Source organism: Siphateles boraxobius, unplaced genomic scaffold (assembly GCF_051911475.1).
Source record: "Siphateles boraxobius isolate OS27281-9 unplaced genomic scaffold, OSU_SipBor_1 1, whole genome shotgun sequence".
Lineage (NCBI taxonomy): Eukaryota > Metazoa > Chordata > Actinopteri > Cypriniformes > Leuciscidae > Siphateles > Siphateles boraxobius.
This window is the reverse complement of record NW_027508699.1, coordinates 30,110,635-30,131,768: the sequence shown is the minus strand read 5'-3', so window position 1 is coordinate 30,131,768 and position 21,134 is coordinate 30,110,635. Positions and strand designations below refer to the sequence as shown.

General features: G+C 35.4%; 3 protein-coding genes across 6 annotated transcripts in view; 2 read left to right on the top strand and 1 right to left on the bottom strand.

The window, feature by feature from the left end:
* Window positions 1-641: 641 nt before the first annotated feature.
* On the top strand, window positions 642-14,366 carry LOC143740738 (uncharacterized). Its single transcript, XM_077232736.1, has 45 exons — window positions 642-751; window positions 839-891; window positions 1,860-1,903; window positions 2,186-2,260; window positions 2,369-2,434; window positions 2,559-2,642; window positions 2,733-2,822; window positions 2,935-2,994; window positions 3,069-3,134; window positions 3,291-3,377; window positions 3,502-3,588; window positions 3,728-3,814; window positions 3,908-3,985; window positions 4,539-4,628; window positions 4,766-4,828; window positions 5,114-5,176; window positions 5,331-5,390; window positions 5,504-5,578; window positions 5,725-5,811; window positions 5,881-5,958; window positions 6,047-6,109; window positions 6,882-6,971; window positions 8,324-8,413; window positions 8,492-8,581; window positions 8,826-8,915; window positions 9,080-9,169; window positions 9,293-9,355; window positions 9,453-9,512; window positions 9,595-9,654; window positions 9,810-9,875; window positions 10,533-10,619; window positions 10,705-10,785; window positions 10,870-10,938; window positions 11,177-11,266; window positions 11,384-11,461; window positions 11,543-11,632; window positions 11,858-11,947; window positions 12,046-12,135; window positions 12,323-12,469; window positions 12,627-12,716; window positions 12,811-12,900; window positions 13,076-13,201; window positions 13,343-13,414; window positions 13,532-13,555; window positions 13,670-14,366. The coding sequence occupies exons 4-45, from the start codon at window positions 2,209-2,211 to the stop codon at window positions 14,224-14,226; spliced, it is 3,816 nt and encodes a 1,271-aa protein (XP_077088851.1). The 5' UTR covers window positions 642-751; window positions 839-891; window positions 1,860-1,903; window positions 2,186-2,208; the 3' UTR covers window positions 14,227-14,366.
* A 344-nt stretch (window positions 14,367-14,710) lies between these two features.
* Window positions 14,711-16,188, bottom strand: cunh14orf119 (chromosome unknown C14orf119 homolog). Of its 3 annotated transcripts, XM_077232718.1 has the most exons (4): window positions 15,710-15,753; window positions 15,532-15,623; window positions 15,205-15,434; window positions 14,711-15,111 (listed from the first exon to the last, which is right to left on the bottom strand). In XM_077232718.1, the coding sequence occupies exons 1-4, from the start codon at window positions 15,736-15,738 to the stop codon at window positions 14,938-14,940; spliced, it is 525 nt and encodes a 174-aa protein (XP_077088833.1). In that variant the 5' UTR covers window positions 15,739-15,753; the 3' UTR covers window positions 14,711-14,937. The 3 variants fall into 3 exon arrangements, with proteins under 3 accessions (XP_077088833.1, XP_077088820.1, XP_077088826.1); XM_077232705.1 differs by lacking the exon at window positions 15,710-15,753 and adding an exon at window positions 15,992-16,188 and having other exon boundaries at window positions 15,205-15,623; XM_077232711.1 differs by having other exon boundaries at window positions 15,205-15,623; window positions 15,710-16,114.
* A 90-nt stretch (window positions 16,189-16,278) lies between these two features.
* The window catches only part of acin1a (apoptotic chromatin condensation inducer 1a), a 30,206-nt gene continuing 25,350 nt past the window's right edge, over window positions 16,279-21,134 (top strand). For both annotated transcript variants that reach the window (XM_077232688.1, XM_077232683.1), the window contains exon 1: window positions 16,279-16,891. In XM_077232688.1, the coding sequence (XP_077088803.1) occupies window positions 16,754-16,891 (138 nt within the window). In that variant the 5' untranslated portion in view covers window positions 16,279-16,753. The remainder of the gene's footprint in view (window positions 16,892-21,134) is intronic.

Below are 21,134 nucleotides of genomic sequence, written 5' to 3'. Positions count from 1 at the left end.
ATGATGACATCACAATTTTGTCAAAACCATATCCATATATTAAAGGGATAGTTCACCCAAAAATGAAAATTCTGTTATCATTTACTCACACTCAAGTTGTTCCAAACCTGTATGAATTTTTTTCTTAAACACAAAAGAAGATATTTTGTAGAATATGGGTAAACATGGGATTTTTTTTCTACCCATACAACGGACGTCAGTGGGGTCAATCAACTGTTATGTAACCCATATTCTTCTAAATATCTTCTTTTGTGTTCAGCCGATAAAAGAAATTCATACAGGTTTGGAACAACTTGAGGGTGAGTAAATGAAAGATTTTTCATTTTTGAATGAACTATCCCTTTAAAGCCAGCTAAACAACATATTTAATACAGCAGAATAAAACTGTACGTGATCAAGACATGTAAGATGTGACAGTGCAGATGACAAAATTTGTGTCAAAATTTGATTGTCATTTAATGGCAAAATACATTTGTGTCATTTGGCCCAAAAAAAGTCATGTCTTTGGCCATATAAGGAAATAGTCAGAAATACATTAGCGAAGTCAGTCTACCGATGCTTTCTTCCGGCATGAGAGGTAAAATACCCAATGAAATTGAGAATTGGGCAATAAGGACCAGTGTGTTTTTCATATATAAAGCACACAAGCTCACTGTGAGAGTACTTTCACACACAGTAATGGGGTGGATAGATAATCTCCTGCTTTGTTCTTTCTTTGTGTCAATTTACCTGCTTACACAGGCTAAATGTGGTAAGCATTTCTTTCATTGTTCTGTCTGTCTCCTTTCTACGAGAGAAAGAAATAATTGGGAGCATTTATATTTTGATTGTGATTTAGGTCCTGTGAATGGAGCCTCATCTGGGAGTGATGAAAAAGACACTTTGTTTGTGGTAGGTTTCAAGTGCAACTGGTTAAACAGACGTGCTTTTTTCAGATATGACTTCTTGTATTTTCATATGAATTCAGTTTACAAGTATACTGAATATGAATCAGTATACAATCACACTGTTTAAATGTTTGGGGTCGTTAAAACGTTTTTTTAACGAAATCTCTTTTGCTCTCAAAGGCTGCATTTATTTGATAAAAAAACAGTAATAATGTGAAATATTATTACATTTTAAAATAACTTTTCTAATTTATTTATGTATGTTATTTTAAAAATGTAATTTATTCCTGTGATGGCAAAGCTGAATTTTCATTATCTCTTTCCATTGAAGAATTTCCATTCTTCAGTGTCACACGATCCTTTAGAAATCATTCTAATATGCTGATTTGGTGCTCAAGAAACATTTCGTATTATTATCAATGTTTTGCACATTGTGCTGCTTAATATTTGTATGGGTACTGTGATACACTCTTTGATTAATATAAATAATTTCTTTTTCATGAAATCTTTTGCAACATTATAAATGTATTTATTGTCACTTTTGATCAATTTAATATCCTGGCTAAATAAAAGTATTAATTTATTTCTGCAAAAATTACTGAACCCAAACTTTTATGCCAAGTCAAGTCACCTTAATTTATATAACGCTTTATATAATATAGATTGTTTCAAAGTGGTTTCACAGTAATAAGGAAAAGAACAGAATCAACTATGCAAACTTTATCAAATATGAGACAAATTCAAATTCTGCTGTAAAGCAGCTCTGCAAAGACAACAGTGTCGTTGTTCAGTGTGAATTCCGTGGTATGTGTACGAACTGGTAGTTTAAATGAGAAGTTTCTAACACAAAAATGGAGCTTGAGAATTATGTCGTTGGTAAATTGTATATTTATGTTGTAGTGTCTTTCACAGTGTAAAAACTGAACAAGGTCACTCATTTTAGTCTAAAGTGAAATTTTCCACACATTTTAGGCACGCGGGGATTTCACAAGAGAAAAAAGAGCCGTAGTGGTGAGGCTGTTTTAATCTTTGTTTTTTGCATATTCATTTTATAGGCATGCACTTTTAAATGTACGTTGTTAAGAAAAAAATGTAAATATATTTTTCATTATCTTTCTGTAAAATAATAAGGACTGTTCAGGTATGTGAATTATATTTTATTCAAAACCATTTTATTCAGATATTAAACCGATTTGGAGATTAGATTAATTTTCACCCCAGGCCAGTTCTACCATAGCTTGCAAAACATTGTACAACATGACTAGAAAGTGTCAGTCTTATCATCTGTACTTATTTAGGCCTTCAGAAAGATCTTGACGAGATGAAGATTAAATGTAGGGATTCTTACAAAGTAGCGAAGGATAATATTGATGGTGAGTCAACCATCTTCATCTACTCAAACTTAAAAGTATCAACCATGCAGTTCCATGCAGTTGCACTCATATTCATCACAATGATTATATTGATGGACATGTTTTCAGGTCTTAAAAGGCAACTGGATGATCTTTTTAAACAAGTCAGTTCCACCAAGAGTCCAGCCAAGGATGGTATGTGTAAAATGATACATTTGAACATAGCTGCTTTAAAATAATGAAATAAATCTCCTTTTTTTGTAACATATTGTGAAAAGACAATATTGACACTTATTTCCCTTGTTTTCCACACATTCAGTCTTAAACATTCTCCAGAAAGTCATCGACCTACAGGAGATGGATGTGGTAACGAACACTGAGAGAGATGGCGCACGGATTGAAAGTGCGTTCCAACAATACAATATTTTATTATTAACTTGAAAACCTGTAAATTTCCTGTGTATAGTCATGCAGGTATTTTAAAAATCAACAGGACTGGAGAAGCGTCGAAAGGAAGCAGAGAAAGACTTGTCAGAGATGAAGAAAGAATTTTCAGGAAGTGTTGAAATTTTTAGGCGTGCAGGTACAGAAACACCCCTGTGCATGGAGCAATACCACACTGACACTGCGTTTAGAGCCCTTGCTCAATTCTTAACCAGCAGGACCAGAAGTAATTGTTTTGTTTTTTCCTCTAGTTTCACAGATAAGCTCAGAGACATTGAAAAGTGATAAGGCAACATCAACCCCTCTTAATGGTGTGTATGATGACAATATGTATGAATGTTACTTTACAGTTAGTTTTGCACATTCTTATGAATCTAATCCACAGAATTAAAGAAATACCTGGAAGACAAGCTCAAACAACCAGGGGAACAAGGTGTCATTGCAAACCAGGGTGAGTTTAATTAGAATGAGAACAGTGGAGCCTTTCGATCAGAAATACTTTTATCAATGATTGTGGATAAAGTTCTGAAAGATTTTGAAAACGTGTAATTGCAGTTTGAGTCTTTTCCTCAATAGATGACTCAATGTGTTTTTTTTTTTTTTTTAGTTCTGCAGATTGTTGCATTGCAAATAGAAGCAGTTGAACTAAAGACACGTCTCTCTGGTAAATATAAGATGCAAGTGCAGATGGATGGTGAGTGTTCATTCTTTGATGTTTCCAAAATCCATATCAGGCTTGTGAAGTTGCAGTTGTGAGATGATCTGAATGGATAATTGTACATGTGCACAATCATTTCATCTCATTTAATGTTTGCCAGTAATTATAAGCAAACTGGAGCAAAAAAGTGGCCTCCTATCAGATTTGAAAGAGGAGCGAGAAGAGAGGAGAGAAAAGATACAAATTGGTATGTTATTACTCAGAGTATGTTTTCTTTTTTTGTAGCTCCACAATAAATGTATAGCATCTATAAGTTATGTGACAAATAAGAGGTAACTTGTGAGATCTGCAACATTTCCTTCCCATTTTCTCTAATGGATTCACAGATAAACTCATTGCAACACTGGAGAAAGAAATATTGGACCTGAATGCTGAATTATCAGCACTTAAACAAACACTTGCTCAGCTTATTGGTACTGGATTCAAACTAGTATTGATTTATGTATTATTTTGAATTTAGATATGTGAATCAATACTTCATCTTGCCCATGACTTGTATCTTGTAGGACAGACAAATGAATTTGATGGGAAAAGAACTGAAGTAATTGATCAAATTGCCAAATTGAAGGGGAAAGATGAGTTAAGTAAGTTTCTTTCATTTTAACATACCTGATTCTCATTTTTCGTGAATTATTCTATTGCGTAAATTCTAGTTTTACTAGGGGTCTCAATATATCGCCATACAAAAATGCAACAATATGTATCGTGGATGGTGACAATCTGTATTGCGTATAGTTCACCCAAAATAAAAATGACTGTGTTGGTCCTGATAATGCCAATGTTACCAGCAAAAAGTGGCCTACATTATTTTAAATATATCTAGTCAGTGACAGAGTGCAAGCATATTCATCTGAAATAATTCTAATGAATATTTTTATTCTGGTGTCACCATTGTACTGCATTGGGTAACCAGCACCAAGTCCAAGCCTATTCATTTCCACCCCCATTGTAATACCAAATTTAGCATTTTAATTAACAGTACATTTGTTAACCTTTAACCATATCTTGGAGTATCGCAATAATATGAGTTTGGTATTGTGATATGTATCAAATTTTGACATGAGGGTATCGTTACACCCCTAAGTTTTACTGTTGCATCATCAGTAATATTATACTTTTTTTTGTTGCTATTTTTAGTTTCTAGAATTCTTACACTCCAGTTTGAATTTATGGAGGCGCTAATCACTGCACAGGGACAAAAGAAAGCAGACGCATTTATGATAGCTGGTGAGATCTGAATGGTTTTTAATTATTATTATTTAAAATATGTATATATTCTTTTGATTGATTGATTGACAGGCTTTAAAAGGCAGCTTTAATAGAATTGTGATGTTTGTGTGTGATTTGGGGTTATGCCTTCTCAGATCTCCAGAAAGAGCTTGAAAAGGAACAGGACATGGCACTTTATCTGGATTCTGAAAACAAAAGTAAGATTGATATATCATCTTGTAATTACTTGCCAACTAGGGAAATCAGTGGGATTTAAATCAATAATTTATATCTTACTGATGAAAACAACTTTTTCTATAAATGTTTACATTGATTTAAATGTACATTTATTCATTTAGCAGATGCTTTTGTCCAATGTGTCTTACAAATGAGAAAAATCTGAAGCAATTCATCATAGGAGCCAACAATATTCATTGTATATTGGGCGCTTCATTCCAAAATCAAACATAGATCGTTGAGTAATCTGTAATCTTTACACCCAGGATTACGCAGAAAGCTGATTGACCAGACAGAACAATGCGAAGACCTGATGAATATGTACATTAGTAAGACATCTTACTCTCCTTTCCTCCCATCAAGTGACAACATGAAAGCAACAAAATACATTTGAAGTGCAGATTCAGTTAAAAACATAAAGGTCCATCTCCCGATTATTGTGTTGTGATTATTATTTATTTATGTATGAATCGTCTTTTCCAGATGCAGAAAATGAACTGGGTGTTCAAGTAAATAAAATAACAGATTCAACCTCAAAGACAGGCAAGTTGAGTGAAATATTAGAGACACATGAAATATAAAATATTATATTTTCAGTTGAAATGAATATACAGTACGGTTAATTTAATATACATGGCAACATTTAATTTCCACAGCCATCCAGATTATTTTGCTTAGCTTTGAAATAGACCAATTAACGAAGCAAATTAAAGGATCTTCATCTAATGATGGTATGTCTCTGAACCTTTTTTGTACTTGTGATTCTGTCAATTTGAAAAGCAATCTGAATTAAAAAATCATTCTGCTAATTGTACTATTTTTAGTCATTTTAGTGTGTAATAAAATAATATTTGTTCTATTTTTGTACATACAATAGATTTGAAGCGAATGCGGGACGAAAAACTCAAAGAACTTAAGGCGAAAAAGGAGGAACTTCAGGAAAGTGACGCTAGCTTTGAGAAAAGTGAGACTGGTTCTCTTTGCATTAATATCTGCCATAAAGTTTTGTCTACTGATTGCCTCTGCTTTTCAGTTCTTAAGGTGATATCGCAGATGGAGGAAATCTGGAAGCTACAGAACAAAGATCCAGATAACTTAAATCAAATCAGCAGTGAGTGTATACAGTACACATGCAGTCATTATATACTAATGGGAAAATTAACAGTAAAATTTCAACTCATGTTCTATTCTGGTTTCAGATCTGCAGAAGGATCTCTTGAAATTGATTACAGGATTAGACGATAAAATGTCTGCAAAACCAAGTGAGTGGAGAATTATGGTTCTTGTTTGGACGTAAGGCTCTTGTTATTTGCAGTTATGTTTAGACTCATATTTGGCCAGTTTCACAAACAAAGCTTAAGCCTATAGTCCCAGACTAAAATGCATGTTTGAGCTGTTTTAACTGAAAGCAACTTGCACTGACATATCTTCAAATATGTCAGTGCCATTTTGTTGTCTACAAGATGCACACCAGTTATGTTTTTTCTAAGGCACTTTTATAAAAGGTACTTAAATGTCCTATTTGAACTAAGGCTTAATCTAAGCCTCGTCTGTGAAACCAGGCCATAGATAGTTAAATAATTACACTTTCTGAAACCTTAAGGCCAATTAACACCAAGGATGATTACTATAATGATAAAGATGTAAAACAATAGCTGAGTCCACACCACAACTAAAATGATAACGGCACAGAGAAATTATATTGTTTGAATCACTTTCACATTGTTTTTTTCCAACTGAACAATAAAAAGAAAAAACCAATTAGAATCCATCCTGCTTTAAAGAGCTCAAGCATTTAAAGCAGCAGACAACATAACTGCAGTGCGTACTTATATTAAACAAAACGTTATCATGAGTTTGTTGTGGATACTATCTTTATAGATGTGATAGGTGAGATTCGTGGTGTGTATGGGCCTTTGTGTGTATTACATTAGCTTAAATCAGTTAATCTAAGTTTCATTATACTAAATTCATGATTTGTTCATATATTTTTGGCAGAACAATCAATATTACTTTTTTCTATGTTTGCCTCAGTGCTGAAAATCATGGCTCTCCAGTTTGATGTAACCTGGATAAGGGAAATGCTGAAAACAGTGACTACACAGGCTGAGATGAAGAAAACTGGTTGGCACTGATACTTTAAAGAACTTTTAAAAGTGTTGATATTTCCTAAAGGGATCATGACATGATAAATCAAATTTGCCTTTATCTTTTGACATATAAGAGGTTTTTGTACCATTAACTCTTTCCCCGTCCGTGTTTTTTTTTTTTTTTAAGTTGCCAGCCACTGGCAGCATTTTTTTTTCACAAAATGTTCATGGCCCCCAGAATATTTGGCTGTATGAATATCTGAACATGCAATATATTCAAAAGATAGAACAGAGCCTCTACTTTTGAACAAACACACACACACACACACACACACACACACACACACACACAAATGTTTTATTCAAGAATGAGGATTAAAACATCCTCCTCATTATAAACAGAGCATTTGTTTAATCAAGCTCCAAAAGCTCTGTCTTGTTTTAATATTGCAGGATCTGTGACGTCACACAGGCAAATACATTTGCATACGACTGCATCCAGAGCAAGACATCGACGAATAGTCATACATCGTCACACCATAGGCCCCGCCCATTGGTGATTACCCGCTTACATGACATTTGCCTATGGATGTGAGTGTCGTGTTGCGTCAAAAGTAAATAGAACTCATTATTATAATCAATGATGCTGTATACACTGGATACAGTAAACAGATTTGCTATTAGTTTCTGACTTTACGCGCTAGTCTGTCTACAACAGGACAAACTAAAGAGTGAAAAATGTTTGCATTTATAAAGCTTGTTTGCATCTCTTTAGAGACTTTAGAAGGATCCCAGCATCAGAAACAAATGGATGGTTTATTTTAATGGTGTCCCGGATCACATGCACCGGAGTAATATGTTTGTTTGGAGCATTTTGTTTTGTAAACAAGGCACAGTGTATAATGGAGAGTTCGCAAAGAAACTTGTTGAAAAATGAAGCTGCCAACTGTATCGAATCTGACAGCAGCTGCATCACAAACCACAAGTTAATTATGACATAATGCTTTGTCTGTAAATCATGGTTTTATATGGATAATGTTTTCAAAACACTTACTCACGTGCAATAAGGAGTGGGCATTGATACTGTTTCCTATGCAATGACTTTAGCCAATCATAACAGTGGCCGTTTACTGACAAGTCTTAAAGGAGCCGCCCCCTAAAAACGGATCATTTCAGACAGAGGGTTAGAATGAGGGTTAAAAAAATAATTGTTTTCCGCATACAGTATATAGTGTTTGTTTGTTATTTTGTGGGGAAAAAACTTTATTAACATTATAAGTGAACCTCAAGGAATCCATTTCATGACCCCTTTAATATTCTTTTTACATGAGCAGATTGTAACTGCTCAGGTTGGATTATTGCTATACTTACACTGACTTCTGACAGAGCTCCAAAAAGCACTGGATGACGTGGAACGTATGCTGAAGGAAAAAAACAAAGAGCTGGCTGCTGCGACCGGTGACATCAGTCAGTTACGTGAGTGAAACCTTTCATTTTGACATTTGAAACAGTAAATGGAAATCTATAGTGGACATTAAAATGCTTGTTTTGCAGAGAGAGACATTGCTCTTCTGAAGAAAGAAGTTTCGATACTGAAAATGGAAAAGGACACAGTTGAACAGACTGCAAAGCAGAGGATTAAAGGTTTCTGTTTCACCATGTACAGTAGTCAACATTTTAAGTGGATCAAAACCTTTCATTAAAGTTATACATGAATTTTGAACCATACCCGTTCTTATCTTAGGACAACTTTGATCAACTTTTTTGATCCACTTCAAATGTTGACTACTGTATTTCATCTCAGTCACATTAATTCAACAACATTCCATGAATTGATTTTCATTATTATTCTTTCTTTGATTAAAACGTATTACTCAATCTGTCACAGACCTTGAAGGAAAACTAAAAGAGAGTAACGAGGCATTGGATGATGCAAATAGAACTCTGAAAGAGAAGAATGCCACACTATCACGACAAAGTAAGTGGACAAGCACCGAAGAGATTCAGCCAATCAGAAAATGATGTCGGTTTGCAAAAATGATCAGTATTGGCAGATAAAACGCATTTGTCAATTTGTCTGCCATTTTCTTGTCAGGGCATCAGATCATTGCTTTATAATGTTTTAACCTCATGTCCCCCTAGTTACAAAGATCACCAGTCTCACAGATGACGTGAGAACCTTGAAACAGCAAGTGCAAGAAAAAGAATCGCAAGTAAATGCTAGAATAGCTGGTGAGTTTTATTCAGTCCACGTATCAATCAGATACAACCTCCATTCGCTTATTTAACACTAAAGCATATAAAAATTGGGCCTTTCCATTAATTCAAGAACACACCTTGATGTTGTTCTTTTAGAACTTGAAAGGAAACTGATGAAGAAGGAGGAAGAAAATGCCAAAATTCGTGAGGATAATGAAAGTAAAACCTTCAGCAATAAAATCTTCAACAATATAGGGCATTTAAAGTCAATGTCTAAAGAACAATTCCCTTTCTTCCCGATTCTGTCTCTCTCTAGAGCTGAAAGAAAATTGTGTGGATACAGATGATTGCCCTGAACTCCAGGAGAAATATAAAGGTATGTCTGCTGTAAAGAGATTGTCCTTTCAGAACTTTTGGAGAGTTGTATAACCAGGATACTTGGTGGCTGTGTGTTACAGAAATGCAGGCTGAATATAACGATACCATTTCTAAATTGAGTGGTGCACTTCTTCAGAAGGGTGAGTGAAGCCCTAATTTATAATTAAATGTATGACAAAATTCATCACAAAACATTGTAACTAAAAAAACATCATATTGTGTTAAACCTTATGTAAGTCACTCTTATTTTGTCAAATAATTCTCTCTCTCTCTCCAATGTTGTTGTTGTTTTCAGTTTTTATCATTAAAAATCTAATTGATGAAGTGGAGTATCTGGATAAGAAAGTTGCACAAGGATTAGGTAATGCAGGATGTATGTCTATTGATTCTGATAGCACAAACTGCAATAGTTTTGGACATACATATAAAAAGAGGTGCTGCTTACCAAGGCTGCATTTATCTGATCAAAAAATACAGTAAAAACAGCACAATTTAAAATTTATGTTTTCTATTTTAATATATTTAAAAATGTAATTTATTCCCGTAGTGGCAAAGCTGAATTTATGTCTTCCATGTTTGTGCGGCTTAATGTTTTTGTGAAAACGGTGACCGTTTTTGAGGATTCTTTGATGTGACATTCAAATAACAGCATTTATTTAATATATTGTAACAATGTAAAATCCTTTACTGTCACATTTGATCAGTTTAATGTGTCCTTTCTAAATAAATCTATGAATGTGTTAATTTCATTAAAAAAAAAACCTTACTAACCCCAAACTTTTGCCTTGTAGTGTAAGACTTGAATGAGCATCATTGAACAAATTACACACAGACCTAACAGACTATTTTCACTGCACCTTTCCAAGAACTTTACCTTCAGAATACCAAAAACTCATTATTAACTATTAATTTGATTTTTCACTTCATGTGAATTTAAACAAAAAATGAGTAAGGGGAAAAGAACAAGGTTTATGTGTTTTTGTTCCATTCGCTCCATCTATGGTTGTCTGCTTTTCAGGAGGGAGGGAAGAACTGGAAGAAAAGAAAAAAGAATTGAAGGAGGCAAAGCAGCAATTGAAAGCTGAGGGATCTGTATCAGCCAAAAGTGAGTCAACCCCAATTTTTCTGAATTTTGGGCCTTCGTTATCTAAAAAGAGACCATTTCATACTTACACAATGGTTTGTTACAGCTCTGGATGTACTTCAGTTACTAACTGACATAGGGAAGCTGCAAGAAAATCCAACTGTAGAGAATTCAGAAAAGATTCAGCGTGAGTTGAAACAAATCCATTTCTTCCCTTTAAAAACATCTCATTCATTAGCTCAAAATTAGTGATTTTTTCCTCTTCATTTAGAACTGGAAGCTAAATTAAATAGTTTGCTGACTGAGTTGAAAAACTCTGGAGAGAAGGGGCTTGAACTGAGTGAGTTTAATCTAATTTCCTTTTAAATTGTAGTAGAGTAAAAACCTGTGTGTATTATCTTAATCTGATTAATAATAGAGTGGAGCATGGTGCTTGCAATGCCAAGATCATGGGTTTGATTTTTTTATGGAATGCATTAACTGATAAAATGTATACCTTGAATGCAATATAAGTCGCTCTGGATAAATGCATCTGCCAAATGCATAAATGTAAATGTTTTTCTCATAAATTCATACAGCCTTGAAGATCATATCTATAAAGGAATCAATGTCCAGACTAAAGCAAGCACAAGGAAAACTACAAGAGGAATACAAAAGAGAAATCAATGGTAAGCCAATCTTAAATGCATCTATTGCCATTAAATGATCTAAAGAGTGCGGATTATTCATTTAAAATTAGAGGGGAAACAAAGACTATAAACTTTCTTTTTTATGTTGTTGGTCAGGTCTAAAGAAGCAAATAGAGGACAAAGAAAAAGAGATTTTGCTTTTGAATGCTAACTGTGGCCATTCCACTCAGCTGAGTAAGTTGTGTTAGTTACTACCATAGATGTACTTTGCATTTTAACCCAGTAAATTGTTAATGACAACATATTGCTTTCCAGAGGACAGGATAAAACAACTAGAGAAGGAGGCTGAGGAAAGCCAACAAAAATTGAAAAAACTACAGAAAGAATCAAACGATAAGATTGCAGGTACGTTTACCCTTGATGTGCTATTAAGTTGTATAAGTATAATAATGTTGAGACTCCTAAAGAACAGATCCTCATTAGAGGGAATGCATCCTGTTGGGATACAATCACAAATAACTTAAAAATAAAGGGAAATCAGAGTTTTATTAAACATGAAAACAATTATGACGCTTAATAAACACCGATTTGTGTTATTAAATATTATCATTTAAAAAAAAAAATTCTCAGCGCTAGAGAAACAAATTAAAACAAAGGACCAGCAGCTGGCAAACACTGAAGATAAACTTCGGGAGACAAATGCTGAAAATGCTGATTTGGGTAAGAAAAAAGATTATTTATGTTTGATTCCATATTGTATTGTCACCTATGTATGACTAGTCATTCCAATAATTTCAGTTTTGTGCCTTTTGTTTTAGTCAAAAAGCTGAACAGTCTGAATGATGACATAAAGAAAATCACAAAGGAGAAAAATAATGCACTACAGATAGCAAAAGAAGAAATCGACGGTATGACGACACTATCAAAACACCAAATACATGTGCTTAAATTCATTATCAAGTTAACTTTTCCAATACCATACAATATATTTTTGTCTTCCAAAGTGATTAGATGTGTTGGTCTTGATAAATATATAAGGGGCTGCACATTTGACCATTTCTTGTTTTAAATTTTCCTAACTGCATTTTCTGTAAGGTTTAAATGAGAAATTGCAAAGACTGGAAAACACGCTTGCTAAACAGGACCTAAACCTGAAGGAGAAGGATGATACCATTGCTATATTGAAAAAGCGACAAGACGATATGGAGAACGAGCTTGAAAAAGTGAAGAAGAAAAACGAAGGTCAGTGAGAAGAGATTCAAAGGGTTTTTGAATATTTGGTTCATAAACTGGGGAAAATTCTGAAAACTCTCAATCAAATTAACTACAGATAAAAAAATAATGATGCTGCAATTGATGCATCATTACTCTTTTTTCTTTTCTTTTTGTGGTTGTCCAGAGCTAGTGACAGAGCTTAAAACAAAGGACCAGCAACTTGCTAAAACTGAAGTTAAACTTAAGGAGATAAATGCTGCAAATCAAAACTTAAGTAAGAAAAAAATCTAGTAGAGGTGTTCCAATATAAAATTTACAAAATTAATGCATTGTAGTAATTGATTTTTTCTTTCTTTCTTTTTTTTAAGTTCGCAAGCAGGAAGAACATGAAAGGGAACTAAGAAAAATCATTGAGGAGAAAAACATTTTGCAAAACAAATCACAGGAAGAAATCTCTGGTATAACAATACTGTCAAAACACTCCAAGTCATGATAAAGTTCACATGTCCATTATTTTTTACACTTTTACATTGCTCTACATTGATTTGGATTTTATAATTTTGTCTGTTATATTGTATTCAAACCTCAGACTGTTTTCTTAGCCTAATACGTATTTTTCCACCCTTTTATCAGATTTAAAAAATACACTGGACGTACAAAAACAAGACCTTGCTAAGAAGGATCAGAAACTCCAGGATAAGGACAAAGAAGTTACTAAACTTCAAAAGGAGTTAAAACAAGAGAAAGATCAATTCAATAGTGAGTGGGGTGCCACTATCTTTTGGTAAAGTCAATAAACAATGCAAATAACATTTGGTCAGGGACCAAATTTTTTTTTTATCTTGCATGTATCTGTAGAAGGAAATCTGACAGGTTTTAATATTTTCACAATATTTATAGGTGTGGTCAGTGAGAATGGTAAACTTAGACAACAACTGGATGAGACTAAACAGAAAGTGGATGAACTTGAGAGTGAGTTATTTCTTTTTTACCTGAGCAAAAAAAGGACTATTAGCATTATTTATTATCAGAATTAACAGTATGCTTTTGTTTCTTTTATAACTCCTTTTTTTTCTGAAACTATAAAAGGAAAAAAAGAACTTCCTAAGGAAGGTAAGTTTGTGATTTCAGTCTTCTTGTAATATACAGAATAAAAAAAAATCAATTAGTTATAGTCTGTAAAAATGCAATTAACCTGAAAAATGTCTGCCTGTGTCCCCATGCCAGAATGGCCGAGATTTGACGCAAACACTGCCCACCGCAGACTCATCTTGTCGCATGATGAGAAAGAGGCAAGCACATCTTTATTGGCTCAGCCGGTACCTAACACCCCTGAGCGCTACGACACAGCTATTGCAGCTCTGGCAAAAGACGGATATAATTCTGGAAAACATTACTGGGAAATTGGGGTGTTTGGAAGAAATTGTTATGTTGTGGGAGCGGCCAAATCGTCCGCTCAGAGAAAAGGTATTCTGACATATGGCCCTTCGGCTGGCTATTGGGTTATTCTGAAGAAAAGAGATGGAACACTTGTTGCCATTGTAGACAAGCAGGTTCAAATGAACATTCGTGGAACAACCTCTGTAATTGGGATCCAGGTGGATTTTAAAAATAAAGAGGTAACTTTTTATGATGCAGAAAAGAAATATAAAATCTTTAGTTTCACTGGCAATGAGCTGCAGGGTAATATTTACCCATATATTGAGACCTGCAGTGATTCTAATAGTCATGACCCTCCCATGATCTTAAAGCAAGTTCAATCCATAGATTGGCTGAAGCAATGATCTCCATATATTAGCAGTCTGTTTATGTATGCAAAGAAAATGACCTCTGCTTTGAGATTTCGGATTGTTACTAATCTCAACTGCATCCTTGAATGTCTCGCATCTTTCAATTTAATAAAGCATTTACATTTGAAAAACCATATTTATCCTATATGTTGGTGTCTTTTAACATTTAAAAGGATAAAGCCATGCAAAATCTGTTATAATTTACTCACTTTCATATCAATCCAAACCTGTATCTTTCCTCATAAACGAAGATATATTGCAAAATGTATTTTTTTTTTTGTCGTCCATACAATGGAAGTCAATGGTAACCAAAACTGTTTGGTTATCTACATTCTTCAGAATATCTTATTTGTTCCATAGAAGAAATAAATGCATAAAGGATTGGAACAACATAACAGCGAGTAAACAATCACAAAATGTTAATTTCTTAATAAACTTAAATGTCTGAAGCAGCAAATCCACACAGAGGAAACATAAATGAAAAACATATTTTTTTTATTTTAGGGGAAAAAACAACAACAGGTTTTTGCTTCCAAACATGAACTTTTTAAGAGTAAACATAGTGCTTGAACTACGGTCACATGCATACCAAGCTCAGCTTTTCAAAAACCCATTTAACAGTATAATAGTCCATAGGAGACTTGATTTCAGTTACATTTTGAAGAGTGAAAAAGACAAACAAATAAAAAACATTGTATGAAGTCCTCAATCTCTGCCTGCTGTTCCTGCAACCCGGCTATAGAAGTATGCAACAAAGGTTGGGTCCTTTTCCTCTAAGCTGTTCAAAAAGGCATTTCTCTCCTCTTCACTCCATGAATCAAACCACTGAGTCCACAGTCTTAACTGGCATTCAAAAATGTTGGGTGGGCGATCATTCACCTGAAATGAAGAGACAAAGAGGATATCTGTGTTAAAATACAAATCTGCCTACAAAGTATCTTTTGATATGAATGGATGGAAAAAATTAAACACCTGTAGTGTGTTGAGCTGGTCTAATAAACTAGACACCTTTCCAGGCACTGCCTTTGAGATCAGATCTTCCAGAAATCGTTGCTTCTGGACAGCGTTCCATCCAAAATACCAACCAAGTACACATCGTTGCTCCTGAAGCGTCACGAAGGTCAGCGGCACAGAGTTTTCTCTGGAGCCCATGTTGAGGGACGTGCAGGACAGAGCTTCCAGACGTTGGGGGACGATGCCTCCTGAGACAGGGGGAAAGTCTGTGATGGAGACTGGAGGATGGGTTGACCAACCTTGTCCATCAGACATTCCTAACTGTGTAATGGTGTGCTTAGAGACCTGTGTATGGGACAGATCTTCCACTGTAGGGGGCATCATGGATGCTTCTGGCTGACCTGAGCCTTGTAAAGCCTGATGGAACCAAGCCATATCTAATAAGGTCAGAAAAAGGAGGATTTCAGCAGGCTTGACTTTGATGGTACTAAACAAAACTATAGCATTAAAAGAAACAGGTTACCTTAATGTTGAGCATTTTCTTAACTTCATACATAAACTGAAACATTAAAATAAGGCACCTCCTGCATTTAACATAACTTACATTATTACATCGGTTCAAAGGCTTCGTAAAACTGTTAGCTTTGGATCGTATCATGACTGCAGTAGGCTACACTTGTATTCACTTCCTTGTTAAGACACACTGTGCTTGCTAACGTCAGATTGCTAGCTGACCAAAACAAACGGGTAAACTCCGTTTTAAAACATTACTTGAGTCAGAGTGTCATTTGAAATAAAACGTCACCTTTTCTTAGCTGGATTTGTCACCTTCGGTCAAAAAAACATGTTGTTACTTTCAAAATCAGAAATTAGAGGGTAAATAATCTCGATTGCGCCGTGAAGCTCAAACGGAGCCGCGATGTGTTCTGTTCAATAAACCGCTCGGACACCAGGGGGCTTGTATGTTGTGATGTCCTATTCGTGAAACAACCCGTTGTTGTTGTTTTTTTTATCGGATCTTTTCACATTGTTCACAATACTGCGTCTCACTGAAGAAACAGACTGAATTAGTCGTTCATGAAATTTACTGAATCCCTTCACCTTTAAGTCAACAACTCTACGACTCGGAAAAATGTAGAAACGCACTTCGCCTCACTAGGCCATGCTATGTGATATACACAAAATCTCAAGATCCGAAATTGCATCTATTCTTTATATTATTAGGCCTATATAGAAAATACTTAACAAAGTCAATGTGTTATTAAGACGGTAATATTGGAGGAAACATTCAGCATACATGTTATTGATGATGCACACAATTAAACAGTACAAACGCAAAGCCTTAATGGATTTATGTTAAAAGGGAAATTAAATCACAAGAAACAAATACAATTATGTAACAAGAATATATGTTTATTGCCTGTTACTTTGTAAAACATCAAACAACTTTGATGTTCTCTGTCTGAGCTTCAACCCCGCCTCTTCCGGAAGCGCTCGTGGCGCGCTGACGTCGGTCAGGAAGGCGTTGCGGTCCGCGCGAGCTACAGAACGAGCGAAGGGAATCAAGATGGCGGACCTCGAAGACGTTACGCTGGACGGGAGGCCGCTCCATTCGCTCCGGGTAGCGGATTTGAAAGCGGCATTGGAAGAGAGAGGGCTTCCGAAAAGCGGACAGAAGAATGCTCTCATCAAGAGGCTCAAAGGGGTGAGTGGGAGTTGCTGTTTTCTCTGCTCCGCAGAGTCCGAAGACCGTGATTCGGAGGCCGAGCGTCGGTGGTCTCGCTAGCTGCTAGCGCGCACTAGCTGGGGTGCTCATGCAGTTTTAGTGTGTCATCATGCCCCCCCCCCCCCCCCCCTTGTTGCCTGTTTGTGTGTATGTGTGTGACATGCAAAAGCGGCGTTTATTTTCTATACATGTGAGTTTTGGGATGGAGCAGACGTCGCAAAAGGTTCAGGGCGATGCGGTTGTGTTTACAAGTCTCTGGATGGCTGTGAACTGTGTTTTTTTTAAGTTGTCGGCGGTTTCGCGCTTTGTTAGTGCATAAGGTGTCGGGGGGGGGGGGGGTATTTAACGGGGGCGCGCTTACTAAAAAGTCCTTCAAATAATAAGTTTTTGTAAGATTAAACACGTTTTACCCCTTGAATATCATGTGCTTTTGCTGAAATAATCACTGAGGTCGCATCGCAATTCCTTTGCGTCGGTGGGAGGATTTGATTGATTGATGTGCCGGGCGCAGCTGCTGCTTTGAAGTTTGATCTGAAAGTTACTTTTACTGAAAAGATGTAAACATGCCTGTCTGTCAATTTCCTGATTGGGTTCTTTATTATCTTATTTCGTACAATTGCTTATTTGATGTATGATGAAAGCAAAAGGTAAATACATCTATGTGCGTGATTTAGTAATAATCAGTAAACAATCAATGAATCAGTAACTTAAATGATTTCTTTTTGTATTGTTACTGCCTTTATTATTAAATCGTACGCTCTGATCCATACAAACCTTAAATATTCATGAATAATCACTTTTTGACCATTACTGTACATAAGCAGTTATGCCCGGCCTAGATCAAATTGACATCTCATACAAATTATTAAAAATCTGTGAAATATTTTGTACTTATGAGCGTATTGTATAGTTGTGCTTGGAGTCAGTTGTTTTATTTGTAATAATGCAATGAAACAATCTAAATTGTGCCGTCTGAAGAAACAGACTGAATGAGTCGCTCATGAAATTTACTGAATCCTTTCACCTTTAAGTCAACAACTCTACAACTCGGAAAAATGTAGAAACGCACTTCGCCTCACTAGGCCATGCTATGTGATATACACAAAATCTCAAGATCCGAAATTGCATCTATTCTTTATATTATTAGGCCTATATAGAAAATACTTAACAAAGTCAATGTGTTATTAAGACGGTAATATTGGAGGAAACATTCAGCATACATGTTATTGATGATGCACACAATTAAACAGTACAAACGCAAAGCCTTAATGGATTTATGTTAAAAGGGAAATTAAATCACAAGAAACAAATACAATTATGTAACAAGAATATATGTTTATTGCCTGTTACTTTGTAAAACATCAAACAACTTTGATGTTCTCTGTCTGAGCTTCAACCCCTTTCCTTTTGAATTGTTTTGTTTAAAGAAATTGACGATTGATATCTCCGTAGTGAACGCGCATATAGAGAGAAATGCACATCATGGATTAATCAGAGAGTATGCTGCCTATATTTCTTTTCCTTTTGAATTGTTTCGTTTAAAGAAATTGACGATTGATATCTCCGTAGTGAACGATAGAGAGAAATGCACATCATGTAGGCTAGCCTATTTCTTTTCGTTTTGAATAGTTTCGTTTAATGAATTTGATGATCGCCATTTCCGTATGAACGCGCATAGAGAGAAATGCACATCATGGATTAAATAATCAGCGAGTGGCCTATTTCTTTTTGTTTTGAACTGTTTCGTTTAATGAAATTTCAAGCTTTATTTAGATATAGGCCTATCTGTCATGTCTGTGAGACATACACTTAGTTTCGGTTAATTTATGATGAGATTTCAATGCAAGTGACCGCGGCGCGCCAGCGCACGATCATGTCATGATTATGTTGTCTGCTATATTTGATTCTTATTTATTAAATCCAGGCAATTGGTTGATAAAAAAATATTAAAATTAAGATACAATTTATACAAAACGAAATTCACTTTAAAGAAAGGCCTTTTACAAAATGAAACTTAAGTGGTCAATGTCTGATTCCCGATGCATCCCATCTTACTCGTGCTGTTCAGTTTTCATTATCAACGTAAAAAAAAAAACATAATATTTTAACAAATATAAACTAATGCGCTTATTTAATGAACTGGGGGCAAAATGCATCCTCACAGCAGTGAGGGGGTGGTTGTTTCGGAGATGTGACATTAGGTTAGAGGTGTTTCCATCTCTCGCGGTCACCTTTTTTATTGCAACATTTACAAATTGCCTCGTCAGTATTTACCTTCTCTCTCTCTCTCTTTCTCCTCCACACTGTCACTTGATGACAACTACATAAGCATTTTTAGGCATTGAATAAATGATATTTATATATTATATAAAAGTGCCGGTAATGACGGTATTGAAACTGATACTGTTGCTATTTTAAGACCCCGCGGTATACGATATTACCGTATTACCGCCCAACCCTATGCCACAGCTTTGCGGTCCTTTATCTGATATATCCACGCTATGTAAGATTGCCAGATCGGGTCTCCTTTCTGTAGTTCTAATAAGACATAAGAAATCTACTAATTTGACTTGCTTTACGGTAAGCATTACAATTGCTCGTTTGTGATGTCGCAATACATCATACTTTCATAAAATCATGCATCATACTCTACCTTGTCTGTGGCCATATTTGATTCCAAAGCCGGTGCTGGATAAACAGAGAGCATGTGTGTGCGCGTGCGACAGTAGGCTGCGGATTTATGACAGCGGCAATGGACAATTTCACTTCCAACCTGTAGGGCGACCGCAGAGGAAAAATCACTTGGTGTTGCTTTAAACTAAGCTACATATCAAGCATTTATGTAACGTATCTTGTTTGTACATTAAGGGCAGTTATGTTTAATAATTAAATAAGTTATTTTACCTCCGAACACTCTTGACTCATCTTCCCCTCAGGTCTTGCACACAATTTTCAAAACGCTCTCAAGATGGCGCCATTTATAGGTGAATTCGATATTACAAAACCAATACCCGATTATGGGAAATGCTTAAATATGGGGAAAATATTGGTAAAACCGATTATCGGTCGATCTCCACAGCTGTAATTTTGGTGCAGGTATTGCGCATCATTTTAATCATTCCCGCAGGTCTCCGACTTATAATGCGGGAAATACCCGCAAACATTGATTCACTTTAACATGTTGGTTGAATGAGTAAATGAATCAACACAGATTATAAAATCAAATCAGTCATTTAAAACTTTGCAAGACGCAATTTCACAAACAGCGTGAGTAATTCAGCAGTGCTGCGTCTTCTCTCTCTGTCTCTCAAAATAGGTTGCACAAGGCAAGCATCAAGCACACTGCAGGTGGCGAGAGTAGACACTAAGGTTTACCATTTGCATGTCGTTTTGAGTCTTACCAGTTTAAACATATAAGCGTATTCAGTACTTGAGCGCTTTATGAGAGTTTTTGTTTCCTGGTCCATACATGCAGTAAAGCCGCCTCACAAACAGCTTGCAAGTAAAAAAAGTTATTTTTCGCAGATTATATTACTTTAACAGTTATTAGGTCAAATGATCACAAAATTCCAGTCTTGATGCATATCCTCGTAAACAGTCGGTTATGTCTTAAATAAGCATAAAACACATGGGACAGTATAATGAAAACGGTAATGGATCCGTGCACTAGCTCTTAAAGTGACAGCAGCCTAATATGTGTCTGTCACTAATTTAGTTGTCAAAACAACAAAAGATGGCTTTAATTTTAAGGAATCAGGCTTAATAGCCTATGTATTTAATTAAGTGAGGACCAAAAGAATATCCAGTGTTATTTTATCCAGTGCCCCATTGTAAAAACACAACGAGTGTCCAAACATTTAGGTTAGATAAATGTAATAAAAAAAATTTGACTAACCAGCACCACTATCAGCAACCTCCACCCCAAACTCCTTCAAATAAAAAACACAATTTTGACAGTTTATGCAAACTTGTAAGGTTATTGAAAGCAAATAACCCCCTCATACATCACCTTTGGCCTCTTCTGTATGTCAATGAAGTTAAAGTCCCTGTAAAGTCAAAATTAAGTATGTGTTCTGAGTTTGTCATATCACAGAAAAATGTGTTATTAGCCACCCAGCCAAATTTGAATGATAAAAAAGCCGGCAAGTACATAAAATAAGCTATTAAAATCTTGAAAAAATGAGCAGTAGTCTCTGCTCTCAAACGCTGGGGACGTGTCCGC

Bases quoted from the DNA above. Each gene is read 5' to 3' on its own strand.
- LOC143740738 (XM_077232736.1), top strand. From the start codon at position 2,209: ATGAAGATTAAATGTAGGGATTCTTACAAAGTAGCGAAGGATAATATT. The intron at 2,261-2,368 runs GTGAGTCAACCA...ACATGTTTTCAG, and splicing joins AGCGAAGGATAATATTGATG to GTCTTAAAAGGCAACTGGAT. The intron at 6,972-8,323 runs GTTGGCACTGAT...GACTTCTGACAG, and splicing joins GGCTGAGATGAAGAAAACTG to AGCTCCAAAAAGCACTGGAT.
- cunh14orf119 (XM_077232705.1), bottom strand. From the start codon at position 15,621: ATGGCTTGGTTCCATCAGGCTTTACAAGGCTCAGGTCAGCCAGAAGCA. The intron at 15,112-15,204 runs GTGTTTAATTTT...TCTTCATTTCAG, and splicing joins ACCAGCTCAACACACTACAG to GTGAATGATCGCCCACCCAA.